Raw genomic sequence first — 17,985 nt, 5'->3', positions numbered from 1 at the left:
TATTGTTTTTTATTGTTGTTTTTGTTGTTGTTTGAAAAGGGTCTCACTATGCAGTCTCGGCCGGCCTGGAACTTATAGAAATCCTCCTGCATCTGCCTCCTTGGTGCTGGGATCTTCTTTTTTCCAATGTTGAGCATTGAGCCCAGGGTCTACCTCATACTCAGGAAGCAGTCTACCCCGATAGACACCCCAACTCTGTTTTGTCTTTTAATATTGTGGGGGATGAAAACATGCTACTTTGGCATATTGATTGTTTTAGGTTAAAGGCGTTTGCTTTCCTTTTCTTTTCTCTTCCTAAAACCAGAAGTCAGAATCCATTGGAGAGCTATCTCCTGTTCCAAGGGAAAGGAAGGAGAAAGGAAGTCATTCATAGAGCCAGAACTGGCAGTCAACACTGAGCAATCTGGATAAGCAGACTTGTTAAGTCACAGTCATCTTCTTCACTGACTGCCCTAGCCCAGACTCCTTTGTCTAGTAATGAGTCCACAGCTTACTTCTCTGTCCAGCCTCTGTGTAAGCATCATGCTTTTAAGTCCTTCTGTGGATCTTCATTTTTCCTATGCAGGCACCTAGTCACATGTAAAAGTTACTAAATAAATCTGTATACTTTTCTCATGTTATCTTATGTCATTTCTAACCAGACCTTGGGGCGGGAAAGAAATTTCAGTCTATAACAGCCTAACAAAATTTTCAGAGTACATTGTTGTTATTAGTGGTGGTGGTGGTGTGTGTGCAGTGTATGCATGCGTGGGTGTGTATATATACACAAATGTGTGAACATGTTTTGCTCCATCTCTGTCTCTCTGCCTTGTTCCTTTAAGACAAGTGAGACAGCTCACTGAGTCTGGGCCTAGGCTACCACACACATGTACACATGGCCATACCTAGCTTTTTCGTGGGTCCTGGCATCAGAGCTCAGGTCCTCATGCTAATGGCAGCAAACACTCTTCCTCACTGAGCCATCTCTCTAGCATTTAAAAAATATGCGTTTTAGCAGGGCAGTGATGGCACACGCCTTTAATCCCCGCAGTTGGGAGACAGAAGCAGGTGTCTCTCTGAGTTTGAGGCCAGCCTGGGCGACAGAGTGAGTTCCATCCATGACAGTACAGGCTCCAAAGCTACACAGAGAATCCCTGTCTCAAAACCAAAATCCTTTTTTGGAAGTGTGACTCAGCCATGTTCGCACACAAGGAATCAGACTCTCTGTGATGTGATGCATTGCAGCGGGCACCTGGTGTGAATATTGATAGGCCGGTGTGAATTAAGACCTCTTTTGTCACAACAGATGCATGAGGGCCCTTTTGCTCTAGTCAAAAAAAACCATAAACAAACAAGGAGCTGTTGTTCCTTATTCTTGGGAGCCTGATTCCAGAGGCCTATGAGCTGGGCTTTTGACTGTAGAGACTTGTAGATCTAGGCTCTGAGGTCCTCCGTCAGACCTTGCTGGTCTTCACCTCCAAAGCCAGAGATTCCTGGCTCTAGACCTTAAGAGCTAGGGGCTTATAGTTCTTGCCTTTCAGCCCTCCACGTTCAAGTTAGGTACCTATTGCTGTAGGCTCTGGGTGTCTAGTGGCTCAACACTGGGTGGTCTTAACAGCTCTAGGCTTCAGGCATCTGCTTTCTCAGCCTATAACCCAGGGCAGCTCACTGGAACACTTCAGTCTCCTTTCAGCTGCTCGGTGAGCTGAAGGCTTATGGCACTGGGAGGCTGGAGAACTTGGAACCTCAAGAGCCACTCTTTAGCTACCATCTAGCTGCTGCTGTAACTGCATGCCTAGAGCTAAAGCTGGTGCTCCATCTGTCCCTAGTGTCATCTGCTCTTGTCACTGGCACCAAAAGACCATTTAGAAGAGGTTTTATTGAGACCTAGTGTTGCGTCTTGAAAGGAGCAGTCAGGATACCAGAGGGACATTTCTCAGACTGACACAAGACTGAAACCAGCCTGCTTCTGTAGCCAGGACTGGGGAGCAACTGACTTGTGCACAGCTTCTAGTCCACCAATCCCAAGTCATACATATGCACCACAGCTTGAGTTTCTAGAAAGAAAAGAGACCCACGCCTGTTAAAGATTGTCCAAGCTGGGGCTGGGCAGATGGCTCGGTGGATAAAGGGCTTCCTGGGCAGGCTGGAAAACTGGAGTGCACATCTTCAGAGCCCACCGAAAAACTGGGCAGGAATGACCGCTGCCTGTGATCCCAGTACTCAGGGTAGAGCCATGAGGTCCCCAGGGCAAGCTCCTGGCTAGATTAGCAGATGGGTGAGCCGTAGGTGCCATAGAGAGAGCCCTATCTTTATCAGTTAAGTGGAGAGGTATCGATAAAGACACCCAACATTAACCTCAAGCTTCCATGTGTGCGTGTACATTTGCACCTGTCCACCACATCCGTGTAAATACACATACGTGTGTGCATGCATGCACACTACACATATAAATATACACACCAAAAATAATAGTAGATTCTACATAAAATGACTGAAGTTATGGAGAGTTAACATGTTGCAGACCAGAACCAAATCATCTTGGGCCATTTTTTAGTCCTTTTGAAAATCACTTATTACTTATTCCCTTCTGAACTAATTTTCTGTTGACTGTTAAAACCTTTACAATGTTTTCTTAGCAAACCACTAACCTACACCAACCCCAAAGCTAAGACTATTGTTAGATAGTATATAAAACATATAGCAGAATTTGCCTTGCTTTGCCGTACCCTGCCTACCTGTGATTCCCACTGTTGTATTTGGTTGAGGCCTTGGTATGTGACTTTGTTCTGTAACTAGTAAAATGTCATGTAACCACTTCTACAGTGGAACATGGTGTTTGGGGCAGCCTGAATGTGTTTCTGGGCCATGGTCATATTTGGCTCTAGACTGAACTCTCTTACTCCCTCTGAGTAGAGAGCTGTGTTTTTGTGTGGACCACACCATCCATAGATGTCACATACACATTAATGACAAATGTATTGCTGAGTCACTGGGAAAGCTGCCCCCACTCCCGTCCTGAGTGAGACTTGCTGCAGGCTAGGTGGGGCCATCTGGAGTTCACCAACGCTTGTCATGGCTGAAGAGAAGTCTCCCAGACCCAGAGCAGGTTTGTCTGTAGCTGAAGTAGTGTGGCTCCAGTGGCATTGGTGGCTAAAGTGTTTCTTGGAACTGGAATGGAGTAACTTGAAGTTCCTGAGATGTATTGGAGTGGCAGATATCAGTAAACAGTAGACTGACGGTTGCCTGTTGATCATTTAAAACATTGAATGTTGCTTAGATAGAAACCTAACTCAAAATTCATTTTCTCAGTAGTATTTCCACACCCATCAACTATCCTTAGGGGGGAGGGGACCCGCTGAATGTGTCTGTATGTAAAGTTACCAACACAAAGAAATGAAAACAACCAGGTAAAGACAGACACTTTCCTCCTGGTCCCAGCTCTTCAGCCTCTCCTCCAACCCCTACCCTGATCTCATCCCTTGAAGAAGTCAAGGTTCTTAGGTGTTAGCCTCTGAGGGCTGGGAGCCTATGCATCTCTGTCACTAAGGGTACCTAAACTGATTTCATCGCTTGCTGAGGTCAACGTTCTTAGGTTAGCTGTTGAGAGCCTGGGCTGTTCACCTCTATCACCAAGGGTACCCACCCTGATCTCATCCCTCGTGGAAGTCAGGGTTCTTAGGTGTTAGCTGTTGAGGGCAGGGAGCCTATGTAGCTCTGTCACCAAGGACTTAAAGACAGATTCTACAGTGTGGGCCTTCCTGAGAAGGAACAAGACTTAAAAATTGTCTTAAAAATGAGCCTTACAGAAGGATCTCTGTGACCTCAAGGCTAGAGATGGTCAGACAGAACTATGTAGAGCGACCCTGTCTCAAAAAAAAAAAAAAAAAAAAAAAAAAAAAAGAGTCGGGCTGGTGGTGCATACCTTTAATCCCAGCACTCAGAAGGCAGAGACAGGTGGATCTCTGTGAGTTTGAGGCCAGCCTGGTCTACAAGAGCTAGTTCCAGGATAGGCTTCAAAGCTACAGAGAAACCCTGTCTAAAAAAAGAAAAGAAAAGCCCTAAATTGGGTCAAACACCTCCTCTTTCTTTATTAGCTTAGGAGGTTGGGTGGCAAAGGAATTGGGACTCTTAATGAGAGATTTTGAGAATCCTAAGTGTGTGTCTGAGACTCAGAGTGTAAAGCTGTCTTGACTGTCCATGTTAAGATATCTTTAAAGAGAACCTCCCCTGCTGGAACAGTAGCTCCTTGGTGGAGCAGTTGTCCACCATGTAAATGGCCCTGGGAAGGAAGGAGGACAGAGAGATGATAGGAGAGAGGAGGAGGGGTGGAGAGGGAGGAGTGAGCTGTCGTCTACCATCTTATCTAGCCTTCTCTGGAAAGGAAGGAGAAGGACGGAGATGAAAGGAGAGAGGAGGGGGTGGGAAGGGAGGATACATAGAGTAAATGAAAGAACAGTAGACTATCCTTCCAAAATTTAAAATAATTTTGAGACAGTTTTACATAGTCCAGGCTGGCTTCAAACATTCTATGTAACCAAGGGTGGCCTTGAACTTCTGATTTTCCTGCTTCTACCCCTGGAGTGCTAGGATTATAATCACATGCACTACAATGGTTTTGGGGGGCTATAGGAAGAAATGCTAAGTAGGCACTTTACCAATTGAGCTGTTTCTCCAGCCCAGATTCTGTAAAATTTGAGTTCTCAGTACATCATAGTTTGGTATCTCTTAACTGTTTACATGTGTAGTGAATATATATAATTCAGTACATAACTCAGGCTGTCCTGGGACTTAACTATGTAGCCCAGGCTGGCCTCATACTCTTGGTCCCCTTTCCTCAGCTTCTCAATGCTGAGGCTTTAGTAATGCTGTATCTTTTATTGTAGAAACTGCAAGGAAAAGTGATCTCTGCCTTCCTGATTGACTGCTATACCATAGTCATTTTGTTTGTTTTGCTGTTAAACATGTCATATAGCAAGTGCAGTCATTGATGACTCCAGAAAATCTGGCTGTTGTAAAGTAATTCTCATCAGCATTTTTACCTAACCTTCTGTTTAAGAAGTGTTATATTCCAAAAATTTTATTGTTTTTAAATTAGATAGGAAACCTTTTAAAAACTAAAACTTTACTATTAACATTGAAATTTATATTTACCAACAGTTAAAATTTAATATAAAAAAATCACTTGAAAAAGAATTACATTAGCCAGGTATGGTGCCTCACACCTGCAATCCAAGTGTTTGGAAGGCCAAAGTAGAGGATCTTCATGAGTTCTAGGCCAGCCTGAGCTACATTGTGAATTCCAGGCCAACCTGGACTGTAGTTTGAGGCCCTGTCTCAAAAACAAAACAAACAAACAAACAATAAAAAGCAAGAATTCCGGCCTCTGAGGCCAAATATTTACCTAATCAATGATGAATAGAGTGCGGGTGCCGTGCGATTGCATGGGAAGATTTGCTAGGACAGAAGCAACATTAGCCATTCTCTCCTCACACCCTAGGAAATAACTACACAGTTATCTGTCCATTGTTGTCTAATGCCCTATTCTTCTCTCTCCCTAGGTGAACGTGTCAAACCTTTCACGCCAGAAAAAGCAAAAGAAATTATAATGTCTCTACAGCAGCCTGCAATTTTCTGTAACATGGTTTTTGATTGGCCAGCACAACACTGGACTGCAAAACACCTTTCCGAGGTCCTGCAGGGCAAGCAGATACGGTTTCGAATGGGCCTGAGAAGTACAGATACAGGTAATCAGCAGTCACCATGGTAACCCCACCTCAGTAGCACTCCCACCTTCTCAGCAGTGCTCACCCCATCGCTAGGCAGTCCTTTATGTCTAATCTCAAATCCTCCTGGACCACTCTCTCTACAGACAGGAATCTGTTACAAGAAAGCTTGGGAACCCACAGAAAATGCAAATCTGTTTATTCATATATTCTATATATTGCTAGACATTACTGTGACTGATTGAGCATGGTAGACAATATGTTAATATACTATTGTGCCCCATTCCACTAAAAATAGCAATACTATAACAATATAGAATTACAGTGGAATACTGCAGTAATATCCAAGAATACCATATCATAGTCTGTTCCTCTTGAGATTCATCTGGAACACATTCTACATGTGTGAGTTAGGCTGTTTTTATCACTTAGTTGTTGTATGGAGCCCACTTGTTCATTTCCTGGCTGCCCAGACTCCCTAAATAATCACCCAGAAACCATATTACTGGCAAGACTGTTTGGCCAATAGCTTAAGTGTATTTCTGGCTAACTCATATCTTAAATTAACCCATCTCCATTAATCTGTGTATCACCATAAGGCTGTGGCTTACCAGGTAAATTTCTGGCATGTCTCCAGCGGGACTACATGGCTTCTCTTGACCCCGCCTTCTTTCTCCCAGCATTCAGTTTAGTTTTCCCCACCTAGCTCTATTCTGCCCTTTGCAGGCCCAAAACAGCTTATGTATTCATTAACCAATAAAAGCAACACATATACAGAAGGACCTCCCACGCCACTTAGTCTTGGTTATAATTTTATCTTTTCTTTTAAGTCTACTTGGCCTTTATTGCACTGCATAAGCATGCAGTCTGTTTAAAGCTGTTTGTTCTATGTGTTTGTGTACAAGTGAGGCAATACTGAACTATACCTCTGCTCCCACCTTTAAAAAGAAAAAACAAGCCAGGTGGTAGTGGCTTGCGCCTATAATCCCTAAACTTGGCAGGCAGAGACAGGCAGATCCCTGAGAGTTTGAGGCCATCCTGGTCTACAGAGAAAGTTCCAGGACATCAAGGGCTACTCAGAGAAACCCTGTCTCAAAAAAACAAACAGAAAAGCAAGGCCTCACCGTGGAGGTGGCCCGTCTTCACCTCCTGGTGAGGTCATCCTGATAGTTGGGGCTGTGATAGCTGGGGCTGTGGGCATATGCTGCACCATACCATTTTGTTTTGATTTTTCTTGTTTTGCTTTCCTTACTTTTAACAGATGATTGTGCTGTTGCCCTTTTTTTCCAGAACACTTTGAAAATTTTTACATTTTTGCCTTGTTGTCAGATAAAGTGATTAGTGTGATCTCTAAAGTGTCGTTATTTTAAAGGACAGAAATGGTCTGTTTCTAATCTTCATGTGTCCATAGCTATGGTCTGGTCTTTTTTTAAAAAAAAAATATTTATTTGTTTATTATGTTTACAATATTCTGTGTGTGTGTATGCCTGCAGGCCAGAAGAGGGCACCAGACCCCATTATAGATGGCTGTGAGCCACCATGTGGTTGCTGGGAATTGAACTCAGGACCTTTGGAAGAGCAGGCAATGCTCTTAACCTCTGAGCCATCTCTCCAGCCCCCCCCCTTTTTTAATATTTATTTATTTTATGGTCTGGTCTTTAACTTGCATTTCAGAGTAACTGACCCTGTAGAAACTCAGTGTGCATTGCAGGGAAGCAGTCTTTGAAGACCTATTAATAGCCCAAGAGGAGCAAGAACACTTCCCAATTTCCCTCCCAGCAGCTCCAAGCTCCTTTCTCTCTTCTTGACCTTATAAGATATAACCTGCAATTTGCTTTTGGTGTCTAGAGTTGTTTTGGACTCCCGAGACAGCCACAACAGAGTTACTGTAGTTTGGTGTCTCATTCTAACCACAGACTTGATTGTTCAGTTATTTTTTAAATGAGATGCTAGACCGGTAAATAACTTCAGATCAGATTACATGTTTTCCTTTCGATGTTGTGGAACAAATCTGCCATTCGCTGAAGTGTCTGTTACTAACCTGAAGAGAAATGCAAAGTAGTGGTGTTTTTCATATCCTGCTTAGACTCTAGACACCACTCTATTGCTGGTAGCTAGCGCTCATTCGCTGAATGCAATTTACTTGAATTCTCTGCCTTAATCTGTTCACCTCCTTCCTAGGCTGCTAGGACGGTTGCTGCCTGTGAGCCATGGGACAGTTGCTGCCCGTGAGCCATGGTAATTTGACATTTTCAAATTAATACTTAAGTCTAAAAGGAGTTTTTAAAAGCCTCTCTGCGGTTGTGAGGAACCACTCTGAGTTTTTAGTAAAGATAGATTAGTCTTCTTTTAACAATTGAAATAAAATTCTCATAGCATAAACTGTAGCTTTTAGCCATTCAGAAGTATCTAATCAAACGGTGGTTAGCATTTTCACAGGCTGTATAGCCCGCTGTCGAATTCGGAATGTTTTCATTATCCCATCCTGAAAGTCAGTGCTTTTAAAGCGATCAGCCCCAGCCCCAGCAGCCTACTTCCAGCTATCTAAGTGTACCCATTCAAGAGGTCATCACAACAGCACGGAGGAGCTGCTCCCTGTGTCTGGTTTCTTTCACAGCCTGTTGTCAGGGCTCATCCAGATGGTCATGGACATCGATCTCTCTGAAATGCGTCAGAGTCTGAATTTTTAAACACCAGCACAATGCCAAAGCAACATTCCATACCTGATCTCAAGGCAAAATGCATAACCTTTACCCTAAAATTGTATAATAATACCAATATAAAAATTGTATAATAATACTTTGGCTAAGGAAAATACGAAGTAGAAATGAATTTCATAGCAGCCTTGGGTTCAGTCCACAAGATAGGTCATTCTGTATATGTAAATATTCCAAAATCCAGAAAAAGAAATAAAAAACAAACCACTTCTGATCCAAGGCGTTTTCAGCAAATGCGTATCAGCACTTATCTTTATTAGCAAATGATGTTCTGGAGGTATCAATATGTGATCCTGTTTACTCATCAGTAGATGGGAATGCAAGGGCTTGTTTGCTGTTATGATAACACTCCCATGTACATTTGGCTGCAGATTTTGGAGTAGAGCTATGTTTTCATTCCTCGTGAATATATAGAGCTAGCAGTAAGATCACCGAGTCATGTGGTATGCTTCTTAACCTTTTGTGGAACTGTTTCCCAAGTGCTCGTACCCCTCTACATCCTACCAGCAAAGGTTCCAGTTTTTCCACCTCCCTGCAAACCCTTCCCACCTCCCTGCAAACCCTTCCCACCTCCTGGCTTCCCCTCCCTTCTCAGTTGCACCCATGCTGGTGTGGGTGAAGACTACTCCACCATGGTTCTGATTGGCCTTGTTCTAATGTGAGGTGTCTTTTTGTAGTTGCATTAGCCAATAGCATTGTTCACATCTTTCTGCTTGTTTGCTAATGGAGGCTTTAGTTGTTGAATTGAAAGAGTTCTTTATATGCTCTAGGGATCAGGCCCAATGAGACACATAACATGAAAAGCTTTTCTCCCACTCAGTAGATTATCCTGATACTTTGCTCCTTTTAAAAATTATTTCTTTAGGATGATGTAATGGATCAAGAATAAAGCATTGCCTGTTCCCTGAATTCTACCCCTGGGAATGTAATGATGGAAAGAAAAAAGTTGCCCCCTGACCTACACGCACATGCACACTCGCGTGTGCGCACGTGCGTGCGTGTACACACACATACACAAATAAATAAATAAAATGTATTTTTTTTAAAAAAATTATGTCTCTTGAGTATATATGTTCCTACATACAACATAGGATTATGGCATAAAAGAATTGTTCAGGGGTTAGAGAGATGGCTCCGTGGTTAAGAGCACTGGCTGCTCTTCTAGAGAACCTGAGTTCAATTCCCAGCAACCACATGGTGGCTCACAACCATCTGTAATGAGATCTGGTGCCCTCTTCTGGCCTGCAGGCATACATGCAGGCAGAATACTGTATCCATAATAAACAAATAAACCTTTTTTTTTTTAAATTGTTCAGATTTTGGTTTTCTGTGTGACCTTGAGGAGGTCAATTTTAACTTTTCTGTATGTTAGAAATATTTTCAAAACTGAATGATTTCACCAGATGTAGTGATGCATGCCTTTACTCCCAGCACTTAGGATGTAATCTTTGTGAGTTCAAGGCCAGCCTGTCTACACAGTGAGTTCTAGACCGGCCAGATCTATATTGTGATAGCCTATCTCAGGAAAAAAAAAAGTTCTTATGCACGATGTGTTTAGAATAGTGCCTAATAGTTAGTATTCAACAAATATTATTTAAAGTAGAAATAATTTTAAAATGAAAGTATGGTGTCTATGTGAAAAATTGGAAAAAGTAGAAAGTCCACAGAAATTTAAAAATACCTTATTTTATTGTTTTTGTCTTTTGCTTGTTTGTTTTTTGAGACAGGGTCTCCCTGTATAACTCAGGCTGTCCTGGAGCTCATTCTGTAGACCAGGCTGGCCTTGAACTCGCAGAAATCCATCTGTGTCTTCCTCCAGAGTGTTGGGATTAAAGGCATGCTACCATGCCCAGCAAATGTATAGCACAGGCCAGCCCTGAACTCATGATCCTCCTGCCTCCACCTCTTTCTGCAAATCCTAGATGTGTGTACCTGTATTTATTAAAATAAACTTTAAGCCGGGCAGTGGTGGCGCACGCCTTTTATCCCAGCACTTGGGAGGCAGAGGCAGGTGGATCTCTGGATGAGTTCGAGACCAGCCTGGTCTACAAGAGCTAGTTCCAGGACAGGCTCCAAAACCACAGAGAAACCCTGTCTCGAAAAACCAAAAAAAAAAAAATAAAAATAAAAATAAATAAATAAATAAAAATAAAATAAACTTTATTTATTTTATGTGTATGAGTGTTTTGCTTTCATGAGTGTCTGTGTACCACATGTGTGCCTGATACCCATGGGAGCCAGAAAAGAACATCAGATCCCCTGGAACTGGAGTTAGAAATCATCGTGAGCTGCCATGTGGTTGCTGGGAATCATACCCAGGTCCTCTGGAAGAGCAGCCAGTGCTCTTAACCACTGAGCCATTTCTCCAACCTGACCTGTTTGTATTTAATAGGTTGTATTTTAAAATTAAGATCGTATTGATTTTTACAGGCTGCTTTTTTTCTCTAAGCATAGTCAGAGGAACAACTTATGACATTAAATGAGACTTTTAAATGACTCCTTAATATTCCATTATATGACAATATCATAATTAATTTAAGACTTTCCTATTTACTATGTTTAGACTGATTACCTCCCCCCCCCCCCCCAAAAAAAAAGGTTTGGAGATGCAGCTAGATACTTTCCTGTCACGTGTTAGGCCCTAGGTTCAGTCTGTATTGAACAGAGGGAAGTGCCTTCCAATAGCTTGCAGACTTTAAATGTGTACATTTGTCAAGTGTCTGATTATTCCTCTAGGATGGGTTCCTAGAAGGAGGTCGCTGGGTGCAAGGGCGCAAGGATTATCAGCAGCAACGCTGCTCTCTGTGAAGCTCCTTGTACCAGGAGCTGAGTCACTCTGGGGGCTTGTGACTTGCGTGCTAAATATCTGGCAGCCACCTGCTGCCTATCTCAGTGGCCACCCTCTAGTTGGCATCACCCTTCAGGGTCACTCCCAGAATTGTAGTTGCCTTGTACCTGGACATAGTTACTCCACTCATCCCCTGCCCTCACTTCCCAGGCCATTCCTCAGACTGTAACAGAGACAGTTTATTAAAAAAAAAAAAAAATAGCTGAGCTTGGTGGTGTACACCTTTGAGTGGCAGAAGCAGGTGAATAGCTGAGTTTAAAGCCAGCCTGTTCTACATACTGAGTTCCAGGCCAGGGCTACACAGTGAGACTCTGATAATAATAATAATAATAATAATAACAACAGTATAAGCAAACAAATGAATGAATAACAAGTCTGATGTAGTACATGCCTTTAAAACCCTTTGCTGACCTCCCAGTTCATCCTGAAGACTGAAGTGTGTGTTGTGGTGCCGCAGGCCCAGCTTCATCTCCTGAGCTCAGGTTGTCATGTCTTCTCAGTCTGTTTCCTGGAATGGCTATAATCATGTTGTTGATCGCACAGATGAAAATCTCTTTCTGCTGTCTGGGAAGGGCCTTACCTCCTCCAGGTTCAGAGTCTGTTAGGCTTCCTGGTGTTTGGGGAGTGACTGGGTGAAAGTCTTGCTGCCCAGGCAGTAGATCTGCAGAGAACTGCCTTCCGTGCCTGTGCCTCTTAAAACCACACCGACTGGTAGGGAAAGGGCGGTATCTCATCGTAATTAGCATGTTTGTCATAAGCAGTGTTGGTCATAAGCTCGTATTTATTACTATTTCCTGCTTTTTCCTCATAATTGTCCTTTGACTGTTTCTGTCGGAGCCTCAGGGGTTTTTGTTTTATTCACTTTTTGAAGACAGTTCTTCATCTTACGGCTGTTTCCCCATTTGTCCTTTGCATTTGTTTTGCTGCACGTGGGCTTTTTTTTACAGTCAAACCAGCTAGCGCTCCCCTAACATTTATTCCCATTTGTTTTGTTTTGGAAATGTCTTCCCTTAAAATAGACTAGTGCTTTGCTGTAGCAGTTAATGATGGTGTTCGCTGCGGTTTTCCAGATAATGACGTCGGGCAATGGAGCTCTAGCGTCACTCACTGGACAATCCTTTTTAAGGGTGCTGGCGTGGGCAGCGTCGTTTAGTGTGGTGCTGCGTGTTCTTGTGTCTCCCAGCGTCAGTTCTGAGGCCACATCTCAAGCTGTCACTTTGCGGCTAGTAAAACAGTTTGAAAATGCTATTTTAGCGCCGATACGTATTTTAATATTTGAAAATACATCGCAGACAACCTCATTACTCCCTTGTTTGGTTTTTGTTTTTGTTTTTTGAGATGGTGTCTCACTCTGTAGCTTACTGTATAGTCTTAAACTTTCGGTAATCCTCCTGTCTCAGCCTCCATAGGGATTACAGGCATACATCATCATACCAGATGTATTTATATTTTTAACTGGCATGAATTGTATATGTTTTATGTAGCATGTGATAACTCTGCATATGTATACATTATATATTGAAGAAATACTGATCATTTCTTCGTAGTGAAGAATATATTTAAAGTCCTTTCATTTAGTTCTTTTGAGGCTTAATTCCCATGACCACCCTTTCCCTGTCTGTCCCTCCTCTCTGCTCTCCCCACCTTCTGCTAACCACTAGTCTAGTCTGATCTTCCATTATTCTTCTCTTCAATGTCTTTGAATTTTATTCATCCAAATGGACTTCATAGTTACCTAGAATGCTCGCTTTAAAGAAACTTTCTGATGTGAAACAGAGGCCGATAAATTTCTGTGACTTTAGGGCTGCCTGTTCCACATTGTGAATTCCAGGCTAGCCAGGGCTGCAGAGTGACCCTGTCTCAAAAGACAAAAAAAAAAAAAAAAAAAAGTCAGGCAGTGGTGGTGCACACCTTTAATCCTAGCACTCAGGAGGCCAATGCAGGAGGACTCTGTGAGTTTCAGGCCAGCTTGGATAGCCAGGGCTGAAGACACACATCCCAAATACGAAAATAAGTAAAGAAACCTATCTGGGGTGGGTATGTGTCTGTCTGTCTGTCTGTCTGTGTGGTGCCTGCACATGAGTGTGCTTCTACATGATCCCAAATGCTCTCCTGCTGAAATTTTTAATGAAAATTCATTAAGCCCTAAAAATTAATTTTGGGAAGAAGTTTACATTGTTGTAAAATTGTATCTTTACACAAAATCATGTTATCCTTACCAAGTCTGTCAGCAAAAAAGGTTTGTAGTTATCATTCACTACAGCTAGTGTAAAGAAAATATTTTTATCCAATATATATATTCAATAAGTATATAATGGGGGAGTTGAGACAGAGTCTCTCTACATAGCCTCATTATGGCTTATGTGTTTTTTTTCATTAGAATGTGGATAAAAGCTGTTTATTTCTCTATGTTGATTTTGTATCCATTGGTTTTTGGTGTTGGTAGGTGTTAGTTCCTATAGAAAGACAGGCACATAATGTTATAAATAATTATATTTTTTGTTTCTTTTGTATTGAGTATATTTCTTTTATCTGTCTTAGGTCTTGTTTGGAACCTTCCTCTGGGATGCTTGAAACAGTAGTATTAGTAACTGGCTTTTAAGGCCAAAAAAAGTAATTGGTATTAATTTTACTTTTAACTAATCCACAGAAACCATAAAAGTGTTGCGTGTTAATGGAGTGCTATGCTCAGTTGCTAATGTTGAAGTTAGGTGAGCATATTTATCACTCTGAATGTCAGTTCTTTGTGGTGAAATTTTTCAGAATCCTGTCTGTCAGCTCTTTGAAATGTTTAATGCGTTATGATTATCTATAGTTACAGCATATTTTTAAAAACATTTTGTAGAGCCAGGAATGGTAGCACACGCCTTTGCTCCCAGCACTTGGGAGGCAGAGGTAGCCTGGTCTCTGGGTTTGAGGCCAGCCTGGCTTATGTAGTAAGGCTCCAAGAACAAAACCATAATGCCTTCCCGAGTTTTAGGACACAGATAGTGAATAGCGTGTAGGTCTCTAAGCCCATTTTTAATCACATTCATTTGTCGAGACGAGTGCTCCCTGTCTGCACTGAACTCCAGCCAGCAACGGTTACCAACGATTTCAGGGTAGTGCCCAGCATCGGTGAGTTGGAAAGGGGCGACGGCCCACGTTCAGTGCAGGCACCTCTGCTCACTCTTTCTAGTTTGTAAAGTGAGGAAATTCCAAAATGGAAAAATGGTTGCTTTCCTGCTGGGCAAATACATATATTTAGCACCCTTTGTTTTAGACGTAAAAGCAAGCTCGCTTTGTGTTTCGCTATGAAAGCTTGGACTGGGGCAACTGCTTCTTCCCAATACTTGGCAGTGAGTGGTTGGGGGCAGAGCTGTCCTGACTGCTTCTGCATTAAATAAAAAAAAAAACCAGAATGATAAAGTTAAAAAGGAGTAATCCCACTGCATAAAGCAAACCAAGGAAAGCAAGTGTGCCACCAGAGGGAACTGTCACCGATGAAATCAGAGCAGCACTCTGTGGCTGCCCCTGGTCCAGAGTGAAAAGAGTCTGTGTTGAACTCATCATGTAAATGAAAAGATCTGTCATTTCATTCCTTCTGTTCATTTTAATTTTTTCCTGGCAGTAACAATTCTCAAATGTAGTTCTTACATTTTCAGCTTTTCATTTTTAACATGCAGAATTTGCTGTGACAGGAAATGAAGGCCTCTAGTGAGGGTAGATTTTGAAGATTACAGTGCAGGCTTCCTGGGGGTAAATGCCATCATTGCAATGTCCTGCTCATTCCACCCCTGGGCCAAGTTGCTCAGTTAAGGGCCTTAGCATTCAGTCAGTCATTGTATTGAATTCTGTGAAGAGAAGCTCGTGCTTTTTCCGTGGAGTTTGCTATGAGGATTAGAAATGGCTCCCGTTCTCAGAAACACAGAAACTGTCTTGCTACATACTATTTTGTCAGAATTAGTTCTATTTACTCTTGATTTTATAATAAATTCTTGAGGGTGCCAGTGCTATTAAGAGCTTGTATATATCAGTGGTTTACCGCTTGCGCCAGGCACTGTTCCTGAGTGCTCCACAGAAGCTCTCAGAACCGACGTGGTTTTCAAGTATATAGATCTTGTCTTTTAGATCCCTGTGGCCTATTGAAGTTTTCCCACTTCACAGAGTTGGCCAGTAGGTTAGACATCATTGTCCTGCTTCTGTCCTGGTTCCATGGTTAGGTAACTTCCAGAAAAGTAAGGGAAGGGCTAAAGATGATTGGGTAATCCTAATGAGTGAGGAAGAGGGAAAGGATAGAAGCTGTTGAAAGAAGAGCTTGACTATCCATCCCTCTGTTGACTCCTTCAAATTTGAAAAGGTTCCAGGTCAGCACTGGCCTGAATAAGAACTAATAGTAGTGCCTTGTGGTTACTGAGCATGCGCTGTGTCAGGCTCTGTGCTAATCACCCCCGTCCTAGGATAGTCTTGTGCTTTGCAGTGAGCTCATAATTAGATTTCTTAAGTATTCATTTCCCCATGCTCATTTAAAACACTGCAACATGCAGGAGATCTCCTTCCATTTACCTAGTCTTGACTCCTTGGTGGCAGATTTCTAAGAAGCCAGCGTGCAGATTGTGGACTTTCCCTCAGAATGCCACTGGTCACAGTCAGCTGTGGTTCTTTCCCTTTTTGAAGTGTCCTTGGTACACTGTTCTGTATTTAATTACATGGATCTGCATGTTCTCTGTCAGCCTAGTTAAAGCTTCATGTTTGTCTGGAGTGGGTTTTGTTTTACTTTTTGAGATTGGGTGTATTGTTACTCTTACCCTGCTGCAATCAAGTATGGACACAATTTAAGGGAGCAGAACTTGATTTTGGCTCCTGGTTTAAAGGGGTACAATGTGGTTGGGTGTGGTGACACACATCTTTAATCTGTCTCAGCACTTAGGAGGCAGAGGCGGGAGGATCTCTGTGGGTTCCAGGACAGCCTGCTCTACATAGTGTGTTCCAGGAAAGTCAGGACTATGTAGAGACACTGTTTTAAAAAAAGCAGAATGAATAAATCCATCGTGGTGGGAGAAACACGGCAGCTGGATTGGCTTAGTCTGTGGTGGTAGGTGCTTGCCACACGACTTATTATTTATTAGTGGATCATAAAGCAGACAGACTGGAATTGGTTGGGCTATGTAATCTCCTAGTCTTGAGTTTTTAGCCCCACATGTGTCACTAGACCCATGTCCAAAAGATTTCTATTCTGTGAAGAGACATCATGAGCATGGCAACTCCTTACAAAGGGAAGCATTAGTTGGGGTGGCTTACAGTTCAGAGGTTTAGTCCATTGTCATCATGTCAGGAAACATGGCGGCAGGCAGGCAGACATGGTGCCGGAGAAGGAGCTGAGAGTTCTACATCTAGATTGGCAGGCAGCAGGAAGAGAGAGACACTGGACCTAGCCTGAACTTCTGAAATCTCAGAACCCACATGGTGCCGGAGAAGGAGCTGAGAGTTCTACATCTAGATTGGCAGGCAGCAGGAAGAGAGAGACACTGGACCTAGCCTGAACTTCCGAAACCTCAGAACCCACCCCAGGTGACACGCCTCCTCCAGCAACTCCACACCTCCTAATTGTGCCACTCCCTGTGGGCCTATCGGGGCCATTTTTAATCAAACCACCACAGCAACCTCCTAAAATGGTATCTGTTGCTCTCATAAGCAGTTCATCCACTGGGGACAAAGGATTCAAAGACTTTTGCTGTAGGGGACAGTTCACATTTAAGCCATGGCATAGGGTTTTGCTACTTAGCCCAGGCTGGCCTTGAACTCATTGTCCTCACACCTCAGCCTCTTCAGTGTCAGTATACAAACCTGTTTTGTTTTATCAAATCGTATCTAAGCTCAAGACTGTTATCTTTTTCTTTTGTGTCCCTACAAACCTCAGCACCCTGCTAATCAAAGTAAACAATTCTGAAACAACTGAGTTAATAAATGAATGAGCAGACATTAAATTGATACATTAAATCAAGCCAATGATGCTACCCCAATGATTCAGGCTGTCTCCAGCTGTACTTTAGTTAAGTCAGTGAGGACACCAATGATTCAGGCTTTCTCCAGCGATACCTTAGTTAAGACAGTGAGGACCCCAGTGATGCAGGCTCTCCAGCGATACTTACCTTATTTAAAACGGTGATACTTAGTGTATGAAACAGAAGCACATCTGAATCCGAAGGCTGAGGCAGGTGGACCTCTGTAAGTTTGAGGCTCATCTGGTCTGCATAGTGACTGCAGCAGGCAGCGAGTCCCGAGACCATGGTGGGCCATGAAGGCAGCCAGTCTCAGGCAGGAGCTATGAGGGACAGGGAACCACCTGGCGGGTGAGAGACCAAGAAGGTAGGCACGTCATGCAGAGGAAGTGGGCATTTATTTAGTGGGTTATGGAGGGGTAAGGGAAAGGGGGAGATGAGGGGAGGGGAGAGGAGCCACAGCAGCAGCTACCTCTCTGCAAGACAGACAGAAGGGAAGATGGAGTCAGACTGGAAGTGGGAGGAAGATCTGCCTGCCTCAGTAGTGGATAGGGGAGAGAGTGGGCAGGGCTTGTCTCTTAAAGGGCTGGCCAGACCATTACACTCAGGCCAACCAGGGCTTCATAAAAAGACCCTATCTCAAACAAACAACCCTAAACACATACTTCACCAAGTGTCCAAGTGGTGACACCCACACAAGTCACTGTAGTAGTTACTTCCTCATTGCTCTGACC

At 43.0% G+C, this 17,985-nt stretch overlaps 1 protein-coding gene across 1 annotated transcript in view; it reads left to right on the top strand.

Annotated features, from left to right (window-relative positions):
* Nucleotides 1-17,985, top strand: part of Hspbap1 (HSPB1 associated protein 1) — a 50,745-nt gene that overhangs the window by 11,369 nt on the left and 21,391 nt on the right. Inside the window, exon 2 of the mRNA XM_057764532.1 lies at nt 5,541-5,726. Within this exon, the coding sequence (XP_057620515.1) occupies nt 5,541-5,726 (186 nt within the window). The remainder of the gene's footprint in view (nt 1-5,540; nt 5,727-17,985) is intronic.

This window comes from Chionomys nivalis, chromosome 3 (genome assembly GCF_950005125.1).
Source record: "Chionomys nivalis chromosome 3, mChiNiv1.1, whole genome shotgun sequence".
NCBI classification, from domain to species: Eukaryota; Metazoa; Chordata; class Mammalia; order Rodentia; family Cricetidae; genus Chionomys; species Chionomys nivalis.
Note: the sequence above shows the minus strand (reverse complement) of the source record. Positions and strands in the feature narration are given on the sequence as shown.